The 18,469-nt window shown below is 41.3% G+C and overlaps 2 protein-coding genes across 2 annotated transcripts; one reads left to right on the forward strand and one right to left on the reverse strand.

Annotated features, from left to right (window-relative positions):
• The first annotated feature begins 1,038 nt into the window (after nt 1-1,038).
• Nucleotides 1,039-10,739, forward strand: coq6 (coenzyme Q6 monooxygenase). Its single transcript, XM_053335473.1, has 12 exons — nt 1,039-1,415; nt 1,744-1,878; nt 4,189-4,247; nt 6,096-6,222; nt 7,400-7,530; nt 7,624-7,731; nt 8,048-8,110; nt 8,217-8,324; nt 8,991-9,193; nt 9,400-9,515; nt 9,882-10,048; nt 10,600-10,739. The coding sequence occupies exons 1-12, from the start codon at nt 1,226-1,228 to the stop codon at nt 10,627-10,629; spliced, it is 1,437 nt and encodes a 478-aa protein (XP_053191448.1). The 5' UTR covers nt 1,039-1,225; the 3' UTR covers nt 10,630-10,739.
• A 1,799-nt stretch (nt 10,740-12,538) lies between these two features.
• On the reverse strand, nt 12,539-18,149 carry entpd5a (ectonucleoside triphosphate diphosphohydrolase 5a). Its single transcript, XM_053335704.1, has 13 exons — nt 17,705-18,149; nt 17,246-17,325; nt 16,772-16,915; nt 16,324-16,399; nt 15,840-15,875; nt 15,338-15,426; nt 15,173-15,252; nt 14,989-15,050; nt 14,793-14,894; nt 13,945-14,088; nt 13,773-13,829; nt 12,817-12,932; nt 12,539-12,622 (listed from the first exon to the last, which is right to left on the reverse strand). Exons 1-13 carry the CDS (start codon nt 18,147-18,149, stop codon nt 12,539-12,541), a joined length of 1,515 nt encoding a protein of 504 aa, XP_053191679.1.
• Nucleotides 18,150-18,469: the final 320 nt, after the last annotated feature.

Raw genomic sequence — 18,469 nt, forward strand, 5'->3', positions numbered from 1 at the left:
TATTGAGCCTGCCTAATACAGTTGTTTAATTAAACAGCATGTCTGAGCAACAGTCACTAATTAGCTAACAACACCTAACGCCTGATAGTAAACACTATATCAAATTGCCACAGGGTTGCCAGCTCTTTCATTATTGGTCATAAGAGCGCACTTTCTGCAGAAAACACAAAAACCTGGCAACTCTGCAGAGATCTTACCTGCTAGGGCTATATTGTGTATGTTTGAGTAAAACTATTGGAAGGGACAATCCAGTGACATCATGATATTGGTAGACACATGTAACTACCGTATACACAAATATTGCACTCGGGTGAAACAGTCAGGGAACCATGTGTTTTCTTAGTGATTGTTGTGTGGAAAGTAAACAACACCGTGTGAACCAGGAATCACGGACGAATAATCTGCCATTTTATCCGTGCATTTTATAACTTTAAGAACAAAATTACATTAAAGTAAAGAAAAGCTGTATTTAACAGTCGTTAGCTGCAGCCAGCGTGTATTTTTTTACTGTGAGGCTGCCTGTAAAAGTTACAAATCCTCCTCTGTGTAAACGGATTACCATGACAACCACACCACCGCTCTCTGAAGATAGTGCGTATAATGTCGATTTGTTTTTGTTTTTTTCCTTTCTGGCGTCTATACAAACTTAGTTTCTATTTTCTGCCACTTAAAAAGCCACACAACGAGAAGTGAATTCAATTAAATGAAGCTAAGAGAGCAATATAGCCGCCTACCTGGTAAAAGACGAGTTTTGGAAAAGTATTTCTCTGCGACGACTCGTTATATCTTCGCTGACAGGGAGAGCGCTGCGGCTTATTTTGGAAGTATAATTATGTGTGTCGTTAAAATAAAGTTAACACTAGTCTTTTATTACCCCTGACACAAGGGTAAGTATCTATACCTTGTTGCTCAGCGCTCAGTTTGGGCAGTTTTAGCACCGTTTGTGGACAGAAGAAGACACGGCAGCTATGAAGGTCGTCTTTTGTGATTGGTTGTAAAAGCGGAAGTACTTCCTCTGGAGCGCTTGTCAACACAACATGGCCGGATTAACAAGCACGATACAGCCGCTGTTATTAGGACACATTCAAGGGGAAACGTCTGTCTGATTGTTATATAAAGGGTATCCGAGCTTCACAGACGCACCGGTGTCTCCTGGGTTTTAATAAGCCACTGATCTTAGACTAAGACAGGAGAGTAAGACAGGAGACAGCAAGAAGACAGAATAATGCACAAGATCACAAGGGCGACGCTGGCCCTAAACGGACTTGGCCGGTGTTTGATCGCTGAGCATCACTTGTCTCTTATAAAAATCGCCAGCCGAGGATTAGCGTGTTCAGAGCATGGAAAAAGTGAAATTTATGATGTTATTATATCCGGGGGAGGTATGGTTGGATCTGCAATGGCATGTTCCCTAGGTGAGTGAGATCCTCCCACCACTGTCAGACCACATATAGATATAGCTGTGTTAACTTATGACCCTGCTAAAATCACAATCAGTACTAGGAGATGTCCTCATTCATACTTCCATCTCATTAGGGAGGCTGTTTAGTCTAAAATATATCAAAACATCAACTCTGAGATGTGATGTAATCAGATAAATCATTCATGGTCACAGTATGACATAATAGATACCCAAAATAAACATTTAAAGCTACACCACCAGATTTTACCAACATATGACACCGCCTACACTCAATCATGCTCCTGTGTTCTTGTCTTTTATACAATGTTTGTTAATGGCAGGCCAGGATCCTAACTTGATGGGTAAAAAGATTCTTCTCCTTGAAGCGGGCAACAAGAAAGTGATGGACAAGGTCCCAGAAACCTACAGCACCAGAGTCAGCTCCATTAGTCCAGGCTCTGCCACCCTCCTCAGCGGTGAAGTATACACTTACACAACGTGATACAAATAATCAGCACTGTAGAACGGTTTATAATGACAGTGTTTTTTGTCACATTCTTGTTGAAAGGTGGCAGACAGAAAATTGTCATCATAGTTATTTCTGTAGTAATCACCTTCCTACCTGTTGTGTTAAGCTTATGATGCGTGAATATTAAATGTCTCCCACAAGGTAAGCCAGGGATCAGACACTGTCCTTTCACCACGGCTTAGCAGGGATCATACTGCGTCTGACCTGAATTGTTCCCCACACAGTTGTTGACAGTAACTAAGCACATTAACTCAAGAACTGTACATTTTTGAGGTAGTTGTACATGTACCTGGGCATGGGATGATAACCGTGTTCAAGGTATACCGCCAAATTTTCTGTCATACCGTTCCTAAGGTATGAGCTGTTTTTTGTGTGGTCAAAGACAGAAAGTGCTGGTCAGAAATCCCTCAGGTGGAGCAGCTGCAGCATATCACGACCCCTCACACTGTCATTACAGTGTATATTCAGGTTAAATTAACATGTCTGTCTTTATTTTTCTTCCTTTTAGGAACATTTTAGAGCTGTAATCGCAATACCACCATACCGTGAAACCGTGATATTTTTGCTTATGGTTATCATACTGCCAGAATCTCATACCAGCCCATGCCTAGTTGTACCTTACTTGAATACTTCCATTTGATGCTACTTTATACTTCTACTCCACTACATTTCAAAGGGAAATATTGTACTTTCTACTCCACTACATTTAATAAACAATTTTAACTACTTTTTAGATGAAGATTTGACACAATGGATAATATAACAAACTTTTAAAATACAACACATTGTTAAAGACGAAACAGGTGGTTTTCAACCTTTTTGGCTTTTGACATCTTACAAAAAGCAATGTGTAGTCGGGTCACATTTCAGATGTCTATGAGCTGTTAACAGCTCCACCATACAGTGATTTTTCACATGTTTTCATTTCAATAAATGTTCAAATGATCCAATATTTCACTAAACATCAAACATTAGAGAAAAAGTCAAAAAAACTGAAAGCAGATTTGTGTATCAGAACTTTTTTTTCTTTCCTCTCCCATTAATCACCTCACAGCCCCTCAAATTTATCTGATGACCCTTTGGAGGGGCCCAACCCATAGGTTGAGAACCACCAAACTAAGCTAGCTCCTCCTCCAGCAGCTACATCAGTGACATGCTGCTTACACACTGATGCTTCAGTATTATTAATCTAATTATGTCATATATAATAATATATCAATCAGATGCACCAAACCACTACTTTTATTGCAATAATTTAACTACATGAAGCTGATAATAGTTTATAGAACTTTTACTTGAGTAGGACCATACAGGACATACAGGAAACTTTCTGACACTATTTTTGAAATTATTTCTTACATTAAGGATGTGAGTTTTTTCTGCAGTCTGCATTTTGGCAGACAGGGAAAGAGGGAGTCAAAACAGATGTGATTTCAGGACCTGTAGCTTTAGCAAGGCTTGATGAACTCATCTGTGAAACATGCTCTTAACATTCTCATGCTCTTAATGTACCATCTCCAGTCTAAAGCCCATGAAGAAATATTTAAATACAAATGTCAGTTCAGACCTGTGTACTCTGTTTTACATTTTACTTTTACTTCTTTTAAACTACTTTTACTGTTTACATTTACTTCTCACCAATGAGCCATATGTTTACTCTTGGTGTCTATGATTTTGTGTACCCCAAACTGAGTAAATCTTTCTCACTTGCACATAAAAACCAAACAAAAGTGAGAGGCAGTAACAACAAAGCCGAAACCTCCAAAATTTCTTCTTCCAACTCACTCACCAAGTAGTCTTTTATTAGTAGTGAACAATTTATTAACTTTACAGTGTGTATCTATCTGATCGGAAACTTTTACTGATGAATGACTGAGATGTCAATCAAGATTTTGTAAAATGGTGTAGTGCACAGTTCATGTAAAACGATGCAAAGCTTTGACCTCATTGCCTCCCTCTGGTATGCACACAAAGATATCAAAAGGTATCTGAGGACTTGTCTCATGTAAATGGAACGTTGCCAGTCTCCTTCAGACTTGGCCGCAAACCGTTTACAGGTACTTAAGTTGTGCCGTAGGTTCCCACATTATCTTCAGTGAATACTTTGGTGTCTGCAGTATGTTTTAATTACTTGATAGTTAACTTTACCGCACACTATATTCTCCTTGAAAGAGTACTCATGCTCCTTGAAAAATATGTGCCTTTTTGCATTTAAATAGTTTTGTAACTCTTCTGAAATGTGTTTGTGCACATGCAGGTATCGGTGCGTGGGAGCACATCACAAAGATGAGATGCAAGCCCTATAAAAAGATGCAGGTATGTTCATCGCACATTGACATTAAGTTGCTTTTTTTATTTGTCCTATAGAAAGGGTACTGCTTTGTGCTACTATGTGAAAAGTTCAGAAAAGTACAATTTTAAGACAAACAAAAATAGTTGGAGCCTGCTGCAACATCAAGCATCTCCCAAAATCGCTCTGTTATACAACTTGAGTTTTTCTTCAAATGTACTCCAGACTTTCTAATTTACTGGCATGGTCTATGTATTTCTGTCATCCATCACTCATAGTACCATGCAATTTGTGGAGAGAAAAATCTGTGACACTCAGCATCTACTCAGTCATTCAGCTTAATGAACAAGCAGCGCAACTCGGTATCATATAATCATGTATATGGTATGTAATTGTTCACATTAAAATGGCAAACAGTGGTTTCATCTAACATGCATTTTGTTCATTCCTTTGTGCTGTGTACGCCATTTCAGTTGCTCTGACTGCAGAATATGTGGCCCAAGAAATGCCAAAGAACACATTGTAGATGGAGAAAAAGTCATCTCCTGTTAGATTCACAGTGCCAGATGATTAGCTGACCGTGCAAGTTTAATTTATTAAAGCCATGTTTTCTATGAACAATAAATTATTTGGATGTTTTCAAATTGGTACTTGTTCTGCCGCTTCTTCTAATTATGAAGATTCATGTGAACAACGGGAAGAAGATGAAAGATTAGGAGAGTGGTTGTTTGCTGCAAAGTGAACCCGCTTTACGGCTGTGGGTGCAGGCTCAGTCCGACTTGTAAGATGTGGTCATTATGTACCAAACTCTCGACCGCAGGGTTTCTCTCTAGGCCTAAGATGTCATCATGCAGTGCCATAGAGTGATTATGGTAGTGTACCTCTCCCATTATACCTTCACTCTGCTACCGCTGTTTTGGCTTGTTTTGTAGACTGAATCTCCATCATATACATGTCTACCATTGCACTGGAAAGTATGTACTGCAGGTCAGATCTAAATAACATTCCTTCCATGCAATGAAATGTGTTCCCACCTTAAATGTCTACCAAGCATTGAGGGTTTAGATTCCAAACAGAAGGGAAACACTGTTTTTGCCACTAAGGCGTCAATTTGCCCAGATTTTTCTCCATAAAGTTTCAAGGAAGTGTATTATTTAAATCTTGCAAAGATAGTAGTAACTCATTCTTCCCCAAAGCTGCATTATTTCACTCCGCATAAAACAAAACCAAAACAATTTTTGGGCTGGTCTCAGTAAATCTTTCCTCCCAACCACTTATCACAAGTTGCAAACCCACTGCCATTAGTGGTTTTCTGTAGGGTATATCCCCCTACTTTATGACATGTTGGAAAAACGTAGTGTAGCAGGGCATTACTGCAGAATGATGGGTTGTGTCACCATAGTTACAACCCAGGAGAGGATTAACCTTGTACAAACACCTTTCACCCCTCATGTTTAACTCAAATGGTGCTTTCAGGGTTGAAATTACAGTAGCCGAAAACTATATCTTATTCTGTCGCTTTTGGTCACGGATAAATATTGACTCGGCTCTGTAATGTTCACAAACATGTCATTTGTTATTTGTGTTTCCAAGAAAATGTTTGCGAAAATCCACATCACACAATGTCATTTGGTCCTCCACCTCAAGAGAGCTCCAATAAGCTGAAGTCAGCCGTCCAGCCAGAGGGGTGTTGGTGACCCTCATAGCTCTCTTGGTTTGATCTATGTAGGCTGTGCCAACCTCTGACAGAAGCTAACAACTTTGATGTGTTCAGCTCAATGAAGCAGTGCTTCTATGCCCAGCTATATATAGGGAAAGGGGATGCATTTAAGGGTAGACTTGTAGACCGCAACCGTAATGGGCCTCTCATTTAGGTTTGGGATGCCTGCTCAGATGCCCTGATCACATTCGATAAGGAGAACCTTCAGGAGGAGATGGCCTACATCGTGGAGAACGACATCGTTGTGGCTGCGCTCACTAAACAGCTAGACAGCCTGTCCGGTAAGCAAACGTACACTATTCATGATTTAAACATGAAGTCCCACACAGTAGCAGTGCTCTGTAAGACCTCTTGATTCCTGTTCCATCTGCCTAATGGACACTGAGTCTGGCAGCTAATGCCACCACATTTATTCCATCCTGTCCCTAGGCTTTGTTTATTTGTACTCTCTCCTGGTGACTGTTTTTAAAGACAAGTTAGACTCTTGGAGCCATCCATGTTTTTCCTGCAGTTTCAATCAAAACCTCACATTTTGGGAACTGCAGAGTCCCGGCACCCTGTGAGGACACGTGAAGTGGTCCAGTGACCTATTTAAAGACGCCATGTGCTCCTAGCTCTGCCACCTCTTAAGACACTAAAGCGCTGACAGGGTATAGTGCTGTATTGCTCTTGACATTAGACCAACTTGTCGGTTCGCAAATAAAACTCAGCTCTGCTATGTGCTTGACTGTTAAAGTGGCATATTTATAAACAGTTCTTAACATTTTGCACCAAACAACGGATGTGTGGTTACAGCACGTTTTTGCCTCATGTGCCTCTCGTTGGTCCGCTTCGTTCTGGTTTTAGCCGTTGTGTTGTTGTGCTCAAGATCCAGAACATGAGAAGTATGTTCCGCGCCAGCTGTTTTCAATGTAACCTTCTCCAATCACTGGAAGCCCACATTTGACATCCGTGTTCAGCAACCAGTAGCCATTCTGTGGACGGGTCCTGCTCCAAGTCGGCATGAGCAAGCGTAGTTTAGGATCCTTTCATGTTTAGGATGACCAGCTGCTGATATTTTAGCAAGAGGGGCCCTTTTAGTGTAATATCCAACAAGTTGGCAGCATGTGCAAAGTGTGGCTTGGTGTGCTTGTAGATAAACACTATTAGTCAGTGCAATGTGGCAGGCCAAGGCCATTAAGGAGATTGTCAAATGTGAAATTCGGCAGCTACCATGTGCCAGGGAGGAAAACCAGTGGTGTTTTATGAGGTGGTTTATAGATCTTCCACTGCTTCGGCTGCAGGCAAACCATCCTCTCGTTTTTTGAAGAAAAAAGCAGCAAAGCACTGATTTAACGTGATGATACATACACAGGACCAGAAACTGATCCCGTTGCTGTGAGACCAGTTGCCATTGTATTTGAAGAAACATTGCTTTTTCCTTGTATTTACCAGTTTTACGTCCTTGTTGTTTGTCAGATAACGTACAAGTAAAGTACAGGTCCAAAGTGGTGAGGTACACGTGGCCCATGCCCCACCAAGCTGCAGACTCCATCCCATGGGTGCAGGTCACGTTGGCCAACGGTGAAACTCTTCAGACCAAGCTACTGGTTAGCTGGATTTCATTACTCATAGTACAGTTATTCTTTCATTCTTTGAACTTTTTGTGTTTTTTGATGTTGGCTTTTTGATGTGTTTTTCAGATTGGTGCCGATGGACCAAACTCCATGGTGAGGCGGGAATTAGGGATACCCACAGTCAAGTGGAATTATGACCAATCTGCTGTGGTTGCGGTGCTGCATTTGTCAGAGGTACAGAGCGAAAATCACACTCAACACATACCTACAGCATAGTTCTTCATACTTAATTGTAATATGTGTAATGCGTCATGTTCGTTGTGTTGTATTTATAATTTGCACAGTCAAATATTTAAGCAAGCCGCATCATATGTTACTCCGTGAATTGGTTTTATTATAATAGTCATTTTAATGTCACATCTGTCAGCAACACCCTTTATAATGTATTGTTTTTATCTACATTGTATGTAATTAAAATGTATGCCATACAATACTTTGCCACAGAATTTCAGTATAATATTCAATTTTATTTAATTTATGTGTTTGACAGCCCACGGAGAACAATGTCGCATGGCAGAGATTCCTCCCAACAGGACCCATTGCTATGTTACCGGTAATATATCTACATTATTTAGTACTGTGGTGTTTTTTTTGCGAAATATCCATCTGTCACAGACCTTTTTGATAAAGCTTCGGCTTTCACACTCTGTGCTCTGCAGCTGTCGGACACAGAGAGCTCTCTGGTGTGGTCAACAAGCCATCGGCTCGCTGAGGAACTGCTGGAGCTGGACGAGGAGAGCTTTGTTGATGCCATCAACTCTGCCTTCGTGAGTGTCGCTCTAAACCTAAAACTGCTGATGCTGTATTTACAGTCAGATGCCACATCTATCAGGAAGATGTTGCAACATTTTCGCGTTTTTGTGTGCGGTGCCCTGGATGTGGTATGATTTCTCTGTAGACAGATAGGTCATGAATTACTCACGTGTTTAAGCTGTTTTCAGCCATTTATACAAACAGTACAGTCATTGTTTTGGACAGACTTTATACAATACTAATATTTTACTGCGGGAATGATACATGATATACTTATTCATTTTTTTATGTTTGGAGAAAGTCCTTTTTCCCAAGCTGGCTATTTTTACTGGGCCTGCTGATGGAAGGGGTCAATATGGTTGAGTCACGTTTGGTTTCAGGACTGGTTTGCTAATTAAACCTGTGGTCTCCCAGTGTCGACCATTACTGCATGGAATGTTTTTCAAACAGAGCTAATTCAACTGCATAGCCTGCCCGGCATCTTCTTTTAATTAGCCCAGCTCCTGAGGCCCTGCCAAACCAGTTAGTTAGAGAGGGGGAAAAAAAGCACTTTCGCTGGCCTGGAGTTCAGCTTTGCTCCTATGTCAGCTAATTTCTTTGTCCCCTCAAAAGGATAATGTCTGTTTTCTCTCTCCTCTGGCCATTTTCTTTCTCTGTCTTCATGCCTGTCTGCCTGACAGTGGAGTAATGAGAACCAGTCAGAGCTGATCGACACGGCTGGCTCTCTGTTCCGCAGCGCCCTCTCAGCCATCATGCCGTCTGCAGGTTCACCTCGACAGCTCCCCCCAAGTGTGGCGGGGATCGGTCCAAAGACCCGGGTCATGTTCCCACTGGGCATGGGTCATGCATCAGAGTACATTAGGCACAGAGTGGCCCTCATTGGGTAAGATAATAATAGTAAACCTGCATATTAACACTCTTTGCAAGTTAATAAGATTAAGATTTTAGTAGTATGGAGTATGTTTTTAAGCTATTAGCTCATTCACAGTCTGTAGCTTCACACACATACTTTCATGTTGCACTGTACATAAAATAGCACACTGCGTGTTGAGTGTGTTTACACAGTGAAGGATGTGTTTGTCTTTTCAGGGACGCAGCCCATCGTGTCCATCCTCTGGCGGGTCAGGGAGCCAACCTGGGCTTTGGGGATGTGGCTTGCCTCACACAGCTCCTAAGCCAAACAGCCTTTACCGGGAAGGACCTGGGTCAGTGAGAACTCTAAAAAGACACAAGTGCTGCAACCATGGCACAGTGGTTTCTCCTAAGCTGTTTTCCGTAGCCCCATTTCAAACGCATGCTGTTGGTGTGAATTATAAAAAGCTTCAGCTTTTGCGGCAGAATTTATTTGATATTTTCTGTTTATTCTGCCAGGAACTATATGTAAGACCCTGTTCATAAAAACGAAAATCCTGTTATGTGTTATTGTGTTTATTTTTTTCCTCTGTTAAATGTCCTGAAGTCAAAATAGCACCAGCACATTGACTTAATGGAGAAAACATATGAAAGACATACAAACGTTTAAACCATGTTCTCAGTTTTTAACCCCCCACTCTTTTTGGTTGTTCGTACAGGAGCAATCCAGCACCTGTTAGAATATGAAACTGACCGCCAGCGACACAATCTGCCCATGATGGCTGCCATCGACCTCATGAAACGCCTTTATTCAACCAATGCTGCTCCGGCTGTTCTCCTACGCACCTTTGGTCTGCAGGCCACCAACATGCTTCCAACACTAAAAGTAAGCTCCCAATGTACCCGACTACACATACCACTGAACCTGACTATCGCTCAGATAATATCAACCACCTGTCAAACCGAAGCTCCGCCCCCACCCTGACCCAACCCTCCACCCTCTCTTTTCTGATTACACGGAGCTTTACTTTAGCAGTGTCTATAATTTCCAGGGTACTGAACCTACTACTATGGCATCTAAGTTTAGCCCCAAATTTAGTGTTACCGAAAGTGTGTGGGTGGGGTTCAGGGCTGGCCTGGGGTAGCGGTGTTGGCTTGTGTTTTCACACCCCTTTTACTACTGACCACTCATGTGAAATGACTTTATTCCCTACTAAGTGATTCAGACCAACGCAACTGTAACTGATTGTAAAGGCATTTCACTATAGGAGGCACTAAGTCAAACGTGACATTTTTTCCGTATTAAATGTTGTGAGTTAACTGTTTTATGGGTGTTGTATAGAGGTCTGCCGGGCCACTCACTTGTTAACAGCCTTTTAGTTAAGCATGATTAAAAGATTATGAGTTTTTCAGTTGATGTCTCTTTTCCCTCTGCAGGAGCAGATCATGGCATTTGCAAGCAAGTGAGGCGCATGTCATGAAGTGGTCGTCGTAGGATATCCAGTGACTGTAAAGGCTGTAAAAAATGTGTATGTCAGAAAAACCCTAAAATAATAATAAAGATCTATTTTACTCTTCTGGGATTTTTTTTCTTGTATACACTTTGGTGCAAAGTAAATCCACATTGATATGTAGTGAAGTGCTGTACCTCTGTTGTAGTGCATCATGCATACACTGTTCGGTATATAAAAAACATAAGGATTGTTCATTTTATGTTAAAATCCTCTGTAGTTTTCTAAATACAATCCTCTATTATCCAGGAAATACAGTTTTTTATTAAAACGTGGAGTGCTTCATTCTTAGATGGTGGAAATTGTGTTCAGTCTGTACAGTCATGGGCAATATCGTAAATCTAATATTTGCACAGTTTAAAACATGATTTTATGCTCAGTTTAAAGCTGAAATTAATTTCTACATAGACTACTTGAGACAAGTGCACCTTATAACATTTCATTACAAGAACTCTTGGAAAAAGAAACATATTCATATGGAAAGTTTTTCATGTTTTATTAAAACATACATGTATAGTATACACTTATACAGTATTTCACTGGATTTAATAAAATGTACATACTGTCTATCATCAGGTTATTCAGCTGATGAACATAGAGGCATTTTTGAACAATTGTGCAGCATAAAGGTTTTGCAATGTAAAAGCAGTTCCTGTCAAATGATCTCACTTATAAAGGTTTACAATATGTATATACAGCAGTAGTTATGGAATGAGTTGAATACTGAAAAGACTGCAAAGGCATGGCTACACAGAAAGTTAATGTTGATAATATTAATTAAAATACTCTGTATTAGATAAACTTTCAGTTATTTAAATATTTTTACAGTTCACAAGAAAAATGACAAACAGAATTCAATGTAAGTATTGCTTTCAACCAACCAACTACATCCCTACAAATGAAGGTTTCAAACTTATTTTTAACATAATGCCTATTTACATGTTCCCCTGCATTTAATACCTGTAAATTATGTAAGAACTACCCTTGAAGTTTTTTCCATTGCTAGCCTAATATGCGGTTCAGACTTGGGGGGTGGGGTGGGGGGTCCTGAAATTTAGCCATGATTGATAAGGACTGTTCCACTCTAGACAAAAAAATGTCTGAACTTTAAAAACAAAGGCACTAACATCAGACATCATACATGTGACAGCTATACAACACTCTGAATCCAAAACTACTTGATGAATATGTACAACCCTGTAGACGACATCAAAGCAACTGACTGTGTCTTGGCTACAATGTCTGCAATTAAAGTGTTATGTGCAAAATTGAAGAAAAGAAGCTCGTCAACTGCTCTATTTCCAATTCTGTCCAACTTGTCTATGGCTAGGGGGAAATGAATTAGGGTCCTGTAAAATAATTTACTGCTAATATAACAAGAAGATCAATTTACTGGCATTTATAAAGACAAATGGTTGTACTTCCAGGAACCAATCTCTTTATAAATCCCACTATTCTGTACATTGCACACCAGGACCACAGTAAGCACCAAAATACCATGACTGGCTGTATTGCTTCTTAACTACCGTCTACACACTTAACAGGTAGGTGAGGAAGACACCCACTTCAGACACTCAGACACCCATAAGGAATCAAAAATGTAAACGTTTTACAAAAAATAAAAGTTAGCCCACCAGTTATGAGCTTGACATACAGTAGAAATAGCTGGCCTTATAAAAATATAGTGATTTCTTTTTTCAACAGTTCTCGGAGTGTTCGGCAGGGTGCTGAGGTTGAGGAAAAGATGAGGGGCTTGGGTTGTGTCTGTGAGGGGGACGGGCTGATCGAGGGTGGATGGAGGAAGGGAAGCCCCACAGTGACAGACTGTCCCTCTCAGTGCCGGCTGCAACAACAGCGAGCTGCCCTTAGTGGATGTTGAGGTTTCTGAAGTAGTCGAAGGTTGCTCCCAGGGCCCAGCTCGTCTCCACATTGTTCACCTTTTTGGCAAGCTGTTGAACAGAGTGAGAAGTGCATATTCATCAAAACCACAAAGAAGCAAACAATTTCTTACATCATTTTGATTTAACAAAAGAACATGTTTGACTCTTGTGAAATACTGTACAAATAGAACACACATTTACAGGATGGTTTCATCATGCACCCCCATCCATTGTTCACAGTAACCCTGCTCTGACTAGCTCACCTGCAGCACAGTGTTGTCCTTGAAGCCAAAGCCCTCCTTTAACAGGCAAGTGATATATGTCATATCCATGCAGAGGAAGGGGCTGATAGCACGGTATTTGGTCATTTTGTTGCACACTGCGAACACAAAAAGCCACAAGTTTTAGACATGACATTAGCACAGGTTTCACGTACAACTGACAAAACGCTTGTGACAAAGGCACCTTAATGCATCACATGATGAATCCCTGTATTAATGCTGAAAACACCTTTTCTAACCCCTGTGCTGCATGATTAAAAGATGACCTTTCTGTTTTGTTTGACAGAGTATACAGGGAGGTGTGAGAAGAACGCCCAAGGGTCAGCACAAGGCTGCAGGTGGGTGGTGGTCGTCTTAAACAGCCTTTTACAGTGAGAGTGTGGTTCAGTATGTGTCAACCCTCAGGTGGTGTGTGGCTGTCAGGTGCCCTCCTGCCGGGGCCAGACAGACATCTTCTGCTCAGCTGCCAGCCCAGTATGAGCCAGACTTGTTCATCGAGACCATGTGACAGTATTCTCACAACACAAACAGCCTTACGTAACTGACACCAACTCAGTCCTCCTTGCTATAAATCTGGTTTTACATTAAAAGTGCCACACACTAAAAACTGATAAGCATGCTGTGTACTGGTTACACATACTACAGATTTTATAGCTATGTTAACATATTTTTACTCTACAATAAACTACATTTTTGTTACAATCTGTCTCCATAAAACGTTTGAGCAAATAATCTGTTACATTTTATTGTTGTAATAAATTCTGTCTGACAAGTGCGCAAGTGTTTGGGGCGCACACAAAGTTTAGTCATTGTGCTGTTGAGAGCATAGACTGTTTTTTGTAAAATTTTGCGGTTAGACCGATATATATAACTTGTAAGATTGTTGGTTTCATACGCCAGTTTATCCAACCCTAGAGAAGATAACATGTAACTCTTACCTTCTTTGGCTCTCTTCTTGAAATCCCTGACTTCAATTGCACCACCCCGGCTACCATCTGTGAAGAAAAAACAAACATGCAATATGAATACCTATTTTGTGGCAAAGATGATAATAAGCTTGAAAGATAATGGCACTGGAAGGTGACTCTTTGCGTGTCTGTGCCCACTCACCGATGAGGCCAGACTCCACAGCTCTGTCGAAGTAGTAGGAGAAAGCGTAGAAGACGCTGCTGCCTTTCACTTCGTAAGGCTGGAGCACTATTCCTTTGATGACCTTCATCACCTCATAGTAGCACAGCTTATAGCCCGCATAGCCTGAAGATAGAGAGGCAGTGAATGTAGTTTTGTCAAATAATTATTTAAAAAATACTGAAAAATGTATGATGTCTGTACAAATGAGTAAACAATGAGGTGCATGGACCAGCAATGGATGGAATGCAATTAAGAGAGCTTGGAGACTCTGTTTGAGGTCAACCATGGGTTGAAACTGGAGGGACTTAACAGATAACATATAATGGAAGCCCCAGAAGGACAAGTTTCACACAGCCCCATGGGTATGGTTGACTTAGTCGTGCCGGCAAAACCATGTGCTGACAAGAGCAGCAGTTAACGCGGCCCTGTTGGCCTGTCTATTTTTACCACATAATTGTGAGCGGTCCAGATCAAGCCACTCGTTACACAAAAAAAATAACAACTGAGGGACAAGCCCAGCATCTTTTGGCTACTTGACTGTGGTATGGGAGTGACTGCCTTATTTGTGAACTTTAACTGACAGTTTTCTTTTCGTTTAAATACAAGGTTGACTGCAGTATAATTGTTCAAGAGGGAAGACAGAGAGAGAGGATGACAAGACATGCGTTTGGCGCCAAGGTTACAGAAACTTCAGTGGGTAAATGTTTTCATGTGAGACTGTATTATACTGTACTCTATTGTGTTGAGAGAGTTGAGAAAGGAATTCAGGGATTGCTGGATCCAAGGCAGTGGGAAGGCAATAAAACCTCAGGGTGCTTTTATCTTACCGTCTGGAATCCCGCTAACTTTGTAGGTGGTTCCTCCAAAAGTCACATCTTCTCTGAACTTTTTCGGGAGGCAGGAACTAGTGAAGACTTTCCAATCTAGACCTGGAAAACAAAAACAAGAAAACAGGTCACAATCTTCCATTGAATAAATTGATTAAAGAAATATTTTAATGATAAAATACTTTAGATACTGTACCATCAGCTCCTAATGCTCCAAGAGTTGCCAATCGAGCTGCATACAGTCCATTACCAAGGTAGCTATGTGATGATAATACACGTATATGGTGAGATTTTGGGCGTTGGCACATTTATTACTACTACACAGAACTGAGTTTCCATGGGCAAAATCAAATACAGCATATTGTTAATCTGTTGTTTACCTGTGTGTGTAGAGTTCATATGTGCTGTTGAACAGGTTGAATCTGGCGATGTAACTGAAGGGAGCAGACTGAACTGTTTTCTGTTGGGTAAACAACAAGTGTTTAGCAGTGTAGATTTGGTAACAACATTTTTAAATAGACGTTATACTAAAGAGTTTAATTTACCTTTGACTTGGGAAGGAATGTGATCTGTGTAGATCCTCCACCCAAATCCAAGATCCCCACTGTCTTCCTCGTGTTGGAATACAAGTGACCTATAGTATGAGAACGAAGCAGACATCAAACTGAATGTAGATCATACAGTACATAATAAGGTGTAATCTATTAGAAGTCAACATGTTTATCTGCAGCTTTATTTAGATTACCTTTACAACCACTAGTGTCAGAAATAATGCTTGCTTACAGATCATACCCACTAAGAGGGAAAATAACTTTTAGTTTTGAAGCTCAAAGGTTGTTGTTTAAGATAAATTTGATAGCACCTTCCAGAAAAATGTGAGGAAATATTACTTGTTTTTGCAACATGTTTGGGGCCAGTGATTCAAGCTCATAACCTCAGACAGGAGACAAGAGTCTTTCACTACTAGGCTTCTGTATACACTGGAGCCTCAGATATGAGCCTCCTGACCACTAACACCACCATAGCAAAACACAAGCAATGTCTTACCTGTGAGGAAGTTCACTGTGACCCAGGCGAGGACTCCTGAAACAGCACATGGGTGAAAATGTCTACATTAGTAAAACCCTGAGAAGTGATTACAACAAACATATGAAACACTGTATTTGCCCATTTCAATGTAGTGAAAAAAGTAGAGGAGATAACTCTTTCATTAGGCTGATATTAAAGTCAGTCTAACATGTGGGATGGCAGACCAGCCCAGGTAATTATAAGTGTCTCAGATGTTGAGTTATTGCACTCATAAAGTGAAGATAATGAACGGCACATGCTGTATGATGAAAACATAACATAGTGAGGGTGTCTTAATGACCGATGTGGAGGATCTGACTAAATTATTGGGCGTGGGGCAGCAACTCACTCTGTACTAACAGACCTCTTGTAAAATGAATTACGAGAGCAGTATTGTTAGGTAATGAATGAGGTTAAAGCACCTGGTTAGACATTATCAACAAAATCACAAAACCTTACCTACCTTCATTTGTTCCATTCATGATGGAAACACTGGTGTTTGGCATAAAGAAGGGGGATTCAGAAAATACCTCTCGCACCTGTGGAACAAATGTATCATCATGTCAATATGACTATTTACTGGCTATGTGTTAAAACAATACTGAACTGTATTACACTACACAGCCAAGTGTACTGTGTTCTCTTTTAGAGTGACAGATACTATAGTTCTACCAGAAGCACGGCTGGAACAGTAGCCTAGATTTAATACTTGAAATGACAAATATGGTTACTCCACACAACCCCACAACAGCTGTTTTTTTGCAACATGATAGCCACCAAATGGGCAGACTTGCTGCCTCTTTTTTTTCAGTGACACTTGTAAGCATTTAGTGGTTTCTCATTCCGCTCTATGGCGGGATGGGTGGTGTTTGTGCCAAACTGTCTAAAGGCAGAAAGAAAATGTGCCACACCTCCTTCAGAAGAGCGTTTGCCTTGTCTTCAGGCAGCAGACGCAGACCCGCTGTGGCCTTCAGGACAACCGGGGTCCTCTTCCACTCGTCCTCTGGGACTGTCTTCTTGGCAATCTTCAACAACTGTCGGATGGTGTTGCCACCCTGCAGAAAGAGATGGCAATCAGTTATAGTACAAGCAGCACAATTAACAATTATGGTCAGTCGGAGAACAGAAAAAGACATTGGTTAACCAAACTAAGAAATCATTTTCACTGATCAAAGTCCTGTAAGTCAAATGTAGGTAAATACAGCAGACAGAAGTGGACAGCAGTGTAAGCAACAGCAGAAGGCATTTTCATAATTGCACTGTGTTTACATCACATGAACCCAACCCAAAGAAAATCCCAGTGGTTTGGTGGTTTGCAGACAGTGAATATACCTGATAATTAATAATACAAGATGGAAATCAGCAAAGAAAACAGGCACACATACCTCCTCAGGGTTGTCTTTATACGCAGACAGTCCGGGCTTCACTGCATGGTACATTTCATTGTCCAGAACTGGCAGCTCAACTAAAAAAAGGAGTCAGCATCAGTGAACAGATCATAAAATACAGAGCGAACAGTGTGACATTTCAGGATATGAATAAAGAAGCTTCAATTAATTTAATTGCATAGCTTTTCTTTTACAGCTGGTGATATTTTGACTGCAGTACGTCACCTACATGCAGAATGAGTTTTAGAGGTCTGCTTCCTACACAGTTGAGTCAGACAGGCAAATTAAAAATCCAGCTGGGCTACTTTTAGATGCTGTATTACCCATGCTCTCTGTCCCTGCATGTTTGTCCTTAAACCACACACTGAATGACCTAACAGCAGACAGAGCTGGAGCCTGCAACATGTGCAAAGCCCTACTATTGGTTTAGAGGCACAGAGCGACTAGAGCACTTACCGGGGTCTTTCTGGATGAATTTATAGATGTGGATCCTGGTGCCTGTGCTCCCAGCGTCAAACATGATCCCATAGAAAACACGGCTCTGGTTGACGGGAGAGGAGGCTTCAGGTACGGGCTGAAAAACCACAGGTGGGTGGTAAGGCTCAGGTGCAGGATGTATGACTTCAGGCACCGGGTGGAAAGCCTCTGGTACGCGGTGGATGACTTCAGGCGCCGGGTGGAAGACCTCAGGAATCTCGGGGTAGGTCGGCACATCAGGCTGCGACACTTCAGCCACCGGGTTGGAGACTTCAGGGAGGAGGTTTTCAGTGTTGGCGGAATGCTCCCGGTAGCGATAGAAGTGGGGGACGTAGCGGTGGTGCCGGTAGTAAGTCGCCTCCGATAAAAGGCTCCCAGCCAAGAGCCAGACGGATAGTGTGAGGAGAAGATTCGGTGTGGCCATTGTTTTCACAAAGCCGGAGAGAAGAAACAACAGGAGTTAAAAAAAATAAATAAATAAATAAATGAATGAAGGAAAGAAGGAAGGAAGAAGAACTAAAAGCAGGAGGAGAAGAAGGAGAAGAAGAAGCCCTGGTGGATGCTGGAGTAAAGCGCAGCCTTCTCACAGATTGACCTGGGCCCTGAAGAGAGAGAGCAGTGAAGATGGAGAGAAGTAGAGTGGATGCGGTGCACACTCAGGACTGTCTGGTCATCTGTTTACAGTATATAAAGACATAAGGGCTTGGCGTGGGGCCACACGGAGAGCAGCCATCCACCAATCCT

The sequence above is a fragment of the Scomber japonicus genome, chromosome 16 (genome assembly GCF_027409825.1).
Source record: "Scomber japonicus isolate fScoJap1 chromosome 16, fScoJap1.pri, whole genome shotgun sequence".
NCBI classification, from domain to species: Eukaryota; Metazoa; Chordata; class Actinopteri; order Scombriformes; family Scombridae; genus Scomber; species Scomber japonicus.